This window comes from Parus major, chromosome 26 (assembly GCF_001522545.3).
Source record: "Parus major isolate Abel chromosome 26, Parus_major1.1, whole genome shotgun sequence".
NCBI classification, from domain to species: Eukaryota; Metazoa; Chordata; class Aves; order Passeriformes; family Paridae; genus Parus; species Parus major.
This window is the reverse complement of record NC_031795.1, coordinates 4,916,523-4,924,903: the sequence shown is the minus strand read 5'-3', so window position 1 is coordinate 4,924,903 and position 8,381 is coordinate 4,916,523. Positions and strand designations below refer to the sequence as shown.

The 8,381-nt window shown below is 53.8% G+C and overlaps 3 protein-coding genes across 9 annotated transcripts in view; 1 reads left to right on the top strand and 2 right to left on the bottom strand.

The window, feature by feature from the left end:
* Positions 1 to 8,381, bottom strand: part of PLEKHA6 (pleckstrin homology domain containing A6) — a 150,689-nt gene that overhangs the window by 85,145 nt on the left and 57,163 nt on the right. The window lies entirely within an intron of this gene.
* On the bottom strand, positions 726 to 4,638 carry YOD1 (YOD1 deubiquitinase). Its single transcript, XM_015650635.3, has 2 exons — positions 4,416 to 4,638; positions 726 to 3,848 (listed from the first exon to the last, which is right to left on the bottom strand). Exons 1-2 carry the CDS (start codon positions 4,621 to 4,623, stop codon positions 3,142 to 3,144), a joined length of 915 nt encoding a protein of 304 aa, XP_015506121.1. The 5' UTR covers positions 4,624 to 4,638; the 3' UTR covers positions 726 to 3,141.
* PFKFB2 (6-phosphofructo-2-kinase/fructose-2,6-biphosphatase 2) overlaps positions 5,313 to 8,381 on the top strand; it is a 24,411-nt gene continuing 21,342 nt past the window's right edge. For 3 of the 7 annotated variants that reach the window (XR_001525034.3, XR_001525032.3, XM_015650629.3), the window contains exons 1-7: positions 5,510 to 6,193; positions 6,279 to 6,375; positions 6,721 to 6,787; positions 6,919 to 6,993; positions 7,102 to 7,158; positions 7,552 to 7,676; positions 8,093 to 8,300. Coding sequence is in view for 4 of the 7 variants with exons in the window: in XM_015650629.3 (XP_015506115.1) it covers positions 5,938 to 6,193; positions 6,279 to 6,375; positions 6,721 to 6,787; positions 6,919 to 6,993; positions 7,102 to 7,158; positions 7,552 to 7,676; positions 8,093 to 8,300 (885 nt within the window). In the remaining 3 variants the exon portion in view is untranslated. Of the gene's footprint in view, positions 5,481 to 5,509; positions 6,194 to 6,278; positions 6,376 to 6,720; positions 6,788 to 6,918; positions 6,994 to 7,101; positions 7,159 to 7,551; positions 7,677 to 8,092; positions 8,301 to 8,381 lie in introns of those variants that run through there. The other 4 variants (XR_004500297.1, XM_015650631.3, XM_033519956.1 and 1 more) reach the window with 4 other exon arrangements.

The following is an 8,381-nucleotide window of genomic DNA, read 5'->3' as shown; positions in this document are numbered from 1 at the left end:
ACATTCTCCAGGTCTCCAGAACAGGATGCCTACATGAGGATGTCCCCAAAGTGTCACAACAGCCCCCGCTGTGCCTGTGCTCAGGGAAAGGTGCTGATCTGAGATGTGCCATGGAACAAGATGTTCCTTTGCTCAGTGCTCTCCCCAGAAACTGCTCTTTTGACAGGAGTTTATTCAGAACTTTGGAATTAGGTTTGTCCTTCAGAAATTCCAGTTATTCCTGATTTTCTCCCCAGACTGCTCTTTCAGTTTATCTCATCCATGGAGTAGATCTGTGTAATACTGGACACAAATATTTGTGACGTCTACTTAATAATTTATATATTTCAATGCATAAAAGATTCTGGAGGGATGCAAAACTCTCTTTACAGTTGAGTTCTGATACCTCAGGTATCATTATTTCACAGAATCCCAGAGTGGTTTGGCTTGGAAAGGACCTTGAAGCTCATCCCATCCCATTCTGATATTCAGAGTTCATCCCACCACTACAAGGATGCCATTTCTGGGCTAATTCTGACTGTGTCATTAAGGGCAGGAAAATCCTAGTTTAAAAGTACTAAAAAACACCCTAATAATATTTTTTAAAAAGAAAAGGAGCTGTGTTTTAAATCTATCCAGACTTTACATTTTAAATAATGGAGATTTTTTTGTTTGGGAAAGTTTAGGAGAGTAAGGAGAAATTTTCATTGCAGTCAGTACCAAGAACTTGTTCTTTGCCAACAATATCAACTTTTACAACCATGAATTACAGGTATTTATTTATTTTTTTTTAACCAAAGAGATTTTATTTTCTAGGCAATAAAAGAAAACATCCAAGCAGTGATAGTGACACATCTCCCTCCAACAGAACTGATTCTCTCTCAGCAGATTCCCAATGCAAACATGATCTAGCAAAGCTCAACACTCTGGATTAAATAAAGCTCATTTTTCAAATACTGCAACTGAGAAATACCAGAAAGAGAAAAAAAAAAAAGGAAAAAAAAAATGTTTTACACACTTTGAGAAATCCATCCAGGACACAAAGCTAAAATCTAAGGGTTGCTCCCCAAAGTCAAGGCAGACAATAAATATGGATCTTCCACTTGTGTTTCAAAGACACCTCGTGCACCTCTCTGAGGTAGGTATTGTGTCCATGTGACAGATGGCAAAGGGGGAGGATCAGCTCCTTGTCCCAGGCACATCCCTGCACCCCTGGGGCTTGCCAGTCTCTTGGTCTCCTTCCTAGCCAGTATTTCAGCTCAAGTAGTTATAACACAGTGTCATCTTCAAGTTCCTTTGAACTGTCAGCTACTTCTGGAGGTTTTTTAAGCATCAGCTTCTACAGGGCTGGGTTTAATGTTGGGTTTTGGGGAGTTTTTATCTTCATTTCCTAATGACAGGCTAAAAGCAGAGTGGGGTTTAACACTGGAAGCTAAGTGGCTTTCTGTAGGGAACTCCCAACAGTGCTAATGTGTGTTTTAATACTGAATTAAAAACAAACCTGGTCCATAGTGCTCTGGGTGATTCTGGGCTGTTTAATTATTCATGCCTCGATTCAGCAAAGCACTAATGTCATTATGTTCTTTCTTCAGTAAAACCCTCCTGTATTTCAAGATCCAACTGGGAGCCTCTGCTGAGAACTTGAAATAGGATTTTTGCAGGAAAGGTGATGTTGCTGCACCAGTTTGGTCAGGTGCTTGAGGGAACAGAGGCCTTTCAAACTGGGTTTAAGGTTCCACGTGGAAAGTGGGTTTATTTCTGCCTCAGTCCGAGGATGCACGTTCTTGTTCCCCAGTCTAAAAGTGCGAGGAAGGCCACTCAAAACAGTAACAAGAATGGCAGGCAAAGAATATTTAAATATTCAAAAAACAAGGATGTGTTGCAGGCATTTTTTTTTTAAAAAAAACTAAACATAAATCCCCTTCAGTAATATGCACCTTTACAGCACCTTTTAAAAATCCTCAAAAGCACTTGCTGTTAAGCTTCACAACCCCACTGTGAGGTAAGATATTCCAATTAAACCAATTTCACCTTCCCTGATTCTCAACAGTCCAAGGAGTGGGGTATTTTTCCCAGCTTATTTTGTTCTGAATACTCAGCTGCACCCTTCATTATCACAATGAAAGTCTCACTACTCCACAGTCAGTGGTGACAAAACAAACACATTAAGGCAGAAAGCAGATGGAATTTCAAGCCTCCCTTCTGGCTCTGGCCTTCAGAGGGCAAAACTTTTTACCAGAGAAGAGTGAGAACTCAACCTTAAAGTGCTCATTTACAGTATTTGGAAACTGGAACAGCTTAGTAACACCATGGCCGTGATTGGCTCTGCTCAAGTAAAATATTCAATGTATTTAACAGATGCAAATTAAGTCACTTCCCTAACTACTCACTTCCCTCTTGCAGGAATTTCCAATGCTATTATGAAGAAGAATCCCAAGTATTCCAGGAAACATGCTTATGCTCTGATGCAGTGTAAACACCAGGGGTTGAGAGTTATTTTTCAAGCAACTAAAAACTACCTACGGAGGATTAGTAAGTTTTATTCAACACTTATCCATCTACTCATTAATTTAAAGGCTACCTTAAAGCTTAGAGGCCATTGCCTTCCCTAAAGTTCTCTGCACACAAACTACACAGTCTATTCCTGAAGGTATAGGGCAGCTCAGAGATCCTCTTTCCACTACAAACTCTATTTTGATATTGTACTTGCTATTTCCATTACAAATCACGCACCACACGAGCAGTGTCCCCTCTGAGAGCTGCTCGTATGAGCAGAGCCCAATTCTCAGTGTAAGCAATGCTGATACGTGTGTTTCCCAAAGCCTTGGATTACCTGAATTACCCTGAGAACGTACATTCAGCACCTCAGAGGTGGATTTTACACCGGTGTTGGACAAGCCTGGCTGCTCACATCACACACACACACGGAAAGTGATGAAATCGAAGTGTGGCTGCCACTGTCCAGCTCCTGCCCAAGTGCCATCCCTCAGCATCCCTATTCCCAATCCCCTATTCCCAAACCTGTGCGTTGGCCACCATTAAGTTAATTCGCTTTTCAAGCTCTGTGAACGGAATTTTATGATTACAAACAGCTTATCTGGGGACTCCAGAATTTGATTCCGGAGCGGTGAGGTAGTCGATGGCACCCTCCTCAAGCTGAGCTCACACCTCCCCGAAGTTGGTGTGTCCAGTTTCCTTGGCGTGCTCCCTGGCCTCCAGCTGCCCCGTCAGTCCCTTCTGGCACACCATGCAGCGCAGGGCAAAGCGATTCACATCCGTGAACTGCCTCTTCCTCCGAGCCTCGTCCGCCAGCTCCAGCGCCTGCGCCAGCACCACGTCATCGCTGCTGGGGAAAATGGTCTGGGGGGGAATGTCCGAGCCGGGCACGCGGCGCTCCAGGGGGTCGTAGTGGATCCCGTCGTAGATCAGCAGCACGCGCTTGCTGTAGCCCGCGTCCTCCCCGAAGCGGTCGATGCGCACGGTCTGCGTGTCCACCACGCAGATCTCGCACTGGTAGAACTTGGACAGGATGGACACCTCGATGGCTCCTCCCCAGGTCTCCTCCCTGCGGATCCAGTCACAGTATTCCCTGTTGGTTTTGCCCAGCACGGCCTCGCAGTAGGACTCGGGGTCGCTGGCCACGATCTGGGCGATGAGGTTGCGCATCTCGGGGGCGCAGCCGGGGTCGTACACGCCGCCCTCCACCACGTAGGACACGCTGGTGAACAGGCAGGAATTGTCTGCTGGCACCACCCTCCTGGCCAGCACGGGCACGGCTTCCCTGACGGGGTGAGACATCGCTTTCTTGGCGACCACGGGAGAGTCGGGCTCCGGTTTGGATGTGTCCTCTTCCACTATCAGAGTGTCACCTGCCAGACAGGAGGAGGGACATAAAGGGGGGGCTTCAAGCTGCTGCTGCTCCTCAAGCACAACAACACGGCTGTGCTGTCATTGCTGAGGATCACAGAAGAGCCATGGAATCATGGAATGGTCTTAAACAGCACCCGGTCCCACCCCTGCCAAGGGCAGAGACACCTTCCCTGGTTGCTCCAAGCCGCGTCCAACCCGGGCTCGGACACCCCGCCCGTTCCCCCCGCTCGGGATCCCGCTGGGAAACAGCCTGAGCCAACAGCCGCTGGCACCTCAACGGTCCCCGCGGGACTCACCTGGCGCGGCCGCTCCCTGTCCCCTCCGGACCCGCTCCCCGTCCCCTCCGGACCCCCGGGACGCGGCCAAAGCAGCAGCGGCGCTCGCAGCGAGCAGGAAGCGCAGCCGAGCCGGGAGCTGCCGCCTCCCCCGGGAGCAGGAACCGGCCCGACCGCCGGCTGATGAGGGGCGTGTGTGCCACGGCCTCTTTAATTAACGTAATTGCAGCTGGCGGGGCGGCAGAGCCCGCAAAGCGCCGCCCCCCGCCCTGCTGCCCCCGGGGCCCTCACCCGAGTGGATGCCGAGCTCGCCGAGCCGCCGCTCGCCGTCGCTGAGGTCGAGGCTGCGCGGCGGGAAGCCGTGCAGGAGGCGCTGCGCGGGCGCGGGCACTCCGGTGAGCGCGGCCAGCGCGGCCTGCATGTCGCGGAGGCGGGAGTGCGGCGACAGCCCCGGCAGCGCGTGCGAGCCGCTGCGGGCCTTGCAGCGCAGCCGCAGCATCCTCGGGGCCGCCGCCGCACCGGCCGCCGCCGCTTCCGCTTCCGGCCCGCGCCCGCCCCGCTCTCGCGAGAACACGCGGCGCCCCACCCCCCAGCGGGCGGCCAATCAGAGCGCGAGTGGGGCGGGGCGGAGAGCGCTCGTCGCCCATTCATTTGCATAGCGCGCGGCTCATTTGCATAGAGCCGGGCACCGTGCCCCTGTCATTGGTACAACACGCCGGGAGGCTGATTTGCATAAAGGCGGTGACACCGCCCATTTAATTTGTATTAGTTTAATATGCAACCAGACACCGCCTGCTATCTCATTTGCATAAAGCGAGGTGCTGCCCCTCCCTTCCCCGATGATTACCTCCCATTTGATTTGCGTAGCCCGCCTGAATTTGCATAGGGGCGCGAGCTCCGCTTCCCTTTTATCACCGTCCATCTGATTTGCATGGCGCGCGTGCTCCGGTTCCCCTCTCGCCCCGCCCATTGCCCTCCCGGTCTCATTTGCATACAGCGCGCGGCTCCCCTCTCTCTCCCGGTCTCATTTGCATACAGCGCGCGGCTCCCCCCACTCCCCGGTCTCATTTGCATACAGCGCGCGGCTCCCCCCACTCCCCGGTCTCATTTGCATACAGCGCACGGCTCCCCCCACCCCCGGTCTCATTTGCATACAGCGCACGCCCCCGCGCGCGTGACGCGGGCCCGCTCTCCCGCCCCTTTTCCCGCGTGTGCCGTGCCCGGTTTCCGTCCCCGCTCCGCCGGGTGCGAGCTTCGCCGCTCATTTGCATGCGATTTGCATGCGGCGGGGCGCGGAGCGGCGGCGCGGAGCCATGTCGGGGGCGCCGCGGGGCAGGGCCGGCGAGAAGCAGTGCTGTGAGTAGCCCCGGGCCCGGGGGGTGCTGCGGGGGAGGATGCGCGTTCCTTAAAGAAATGAAATCAATTGCGGGAGGGGGATGAGCGCTTGCCCCGAGCCTCGCTCCGTCCCGCGGGGGACCCTGCTCTGTCCCCCCTGTCCCCTCCCTGTCCCGCTCCCCCACAACCTCCCGGCTGCTGCATCCATCCCCATCCCCTGCTTTTCCCCCCAAATCCGCCTCTCCACGGGCGTTTTCGGAGCTCGCTCGGGCTGTTCGCTGAGAGAACGTGACCGTTTTGTTAAAAACATCTTTGGTTCGCCCTTGACGGCTCCTGCCCGGGCGGAAAATGCTTTTAACGCTAAAAGCCCCATTAGGCGGTGGTGCTGCCGCTCCGGCTCATTAGCGAGCAGCCTGGAGACCACGGAGTGGTCACAGCAGCTCATGACAGCGGGGACACACCGCCAGCCCGTCCTGGGATGCACGGAGATGCTTTATCCACCGGGAGATGGGCTGTGACGCCGGGCTGGGTCTCACTTTATGCTCTGCAGCTCCGATCATGCTGTTTTGGGGTGGTTTTGGGGTTGTTTTGTTGGGGTTTTTTTGCAGCATGGGCTTCCTACATGACCAACTCGCCGACGCTGATCGTGATGATCGGGCTGCCTGCGCGGGGCAAGACCTACATGTCCAAAAAGCTCACCCGCTACCTCAACTGGATCGGGGTGCCCACCAAAGGTGGGGGGGTGTGGGGAGATCCCTGCCCTGTGCCGGGCCACCTGCCACTGAAATGCCCTCTCACTCTCCTCTCTTGTGTGTGAAGTGTTTAATTTAGGGGTGTATAGACGCGAGGCCGTGAAGTCCTACAAGTCCTATGACTTCTTCAGGCACGACAACAAAGAGGCCATGGAAATCCGCAAGTGAGTCCCTGTCAGGGGCTGGATCGGCCCTGGAGGGCTGGGGGCACTGAAGGCTCGGCAGGCTGTGTGTCTGAGGAGCACAAAGTAACCCTGAGTGCCTGTGGAAGGAGGAAGGAACAGCACAGCCTGTGCAGGAATCCTGCCAGGGATGGGTGTGGGAGTCTGGGGCTGGCACAGAGCTCAGGGGCTGAGAGGGTCAGGTCGCAGATGGAGGTACCCCAAAGTCTCTGGGGCTCTTAGAACAGTGATACAGGGCTGGGAGGGAGGTGTTTGCCTTCTGCTGGCTCAGCTTTGCTGTGGGAAAGCTTTCCATCAGCTGTGACCATCCCTATTTCTGTCCTGCAGACGCTGTGCCCTGGTGGCTCTGGAAGATGTGAAGTCTTATCTCTTGGAGGAGTGTGGGCAAATCGCTGTAAGATCCTCTGCACTAAAAATAGTTTTACATCGGGGCAGTTCAAAGCTGCCTTGGAGCGTTGCTTTGGGGCTGGGGTTTAAAAGTCTTAAGATAAACTTGCTCAGTGCTCCTTCCTCATTTTCTTCCAGGTGTTTGATGCGACCAACACGACTCGGGAGCGACGGGACCTGATCTTAAATTTTGCTAAGGAAAATGCTTTCAAGGTAATGCTTTAATTATGTGTTTAATTAGCAGTCGCTACACCGAGGGGTGTTGTGGCTCCCCAGCACAGGAGCTCTCAAGTTTAGGCTCTGAAATGTGTTTCCTTCCAGGTGTTTTTCGTGGAGTCTGTCTGTGATGATCCAGAGGTCATCGCTGCCAATATCCTGGTGCGTGCTGCCCTTCCCAGGGAATTCGGGGAGCTCGTGGGGATCTCTGCAAGTGCCTCCCTCTCACGTTTCACCTGCAGAATGAGCAGCTGGGATTTGCAGGTTTATTAAAAGCCAGAGATGCTGTTATGTGAGACTCTGGAAATCAAATGGAGCCGGGCAATGAGTGACCTTGAAGCGCTGTCCTGGCGAAGGAGGGAGGGCAGAGCTGGGAGCCAGCGGTGTCTGTCAGGGCCAAGCACTTCAGTGCCTTGAGAGTCTTTGTTTCCTGGCCAGAAGCCGGTTTTTCCTCAGGGCAGCGTTAAACAAAGTGTTAAACAAAGTGGGGAATAATGTTATTCATCGTTGCTTTTGTTCCTTCTTGAGTTTGCCTAAGCCATGTCTGTTGGGCAGGAGGTGAAAGTTTCCAGCCCCGACTACCCAGAGAGGCACCGGGAGAACGTGATGGACGATTTCCTGAAGAGGATCGAGTGCTACAAGGTCACCTACGAGCCTCTGGACCCGGATGCTGATGACAAGTAAGCAGATCCCTGAGGTGCTGTGTGTCCTTGGGCACAGGAGCTGCTTTGCACTGCCAGCACCTCTGCCCTGCCCAGCTGTGACAGGTGAATCACATCCCAGGTGACATCTGAAGGGGTTTTTCTCTCTGTGTGCTGCAGAATGGTTTGGGTTGGAAGGGATCTCTAAGAGCCATGGGCAGGGACATCTTCCACTATCCCAGGCTGCTCCAAGCCCTGTCCAAGCTGGACACTTCCAGGGCTCCAGGGGCAGTGACCTTGTGCCAGGGCCTGCCCCCTCTCCCAGGGAAGGATTTTTAAGCAGAGCAGTTCAGAGCCTGTCCTGCCTTCCCTAGAGGAGGAGTAGCTGGGTGACACCCGCAGCTGCTCGTTTTTAAACCAGCCCTGTGGGTTTTCTTGTTTTATGTCGATTGCAGAGATCTTTCCTTCATTAAAGTGATCAACGTGGGCCAGCGGTTCCTGGTCAACCGAGTCCAGGATTACATCCAGAGTAAAATCGTCTATTACCTGATGAACATCCACGTCCAGCCACGCACCATCTACCTGTGCCGGCACGGGGAGAGCGAGTACAACCTCCTGGGCAAGATTGGAGGGGACTCTGGTCTGTCAGCCCGAGGGAAACAGGTACTGCCTGGGCCTGGGGGCTGGGGGTGATGCCCTGGGAGCTGTGCCCTGGGGGCTGGGGGTGATGCCCTGGGGGCTGGG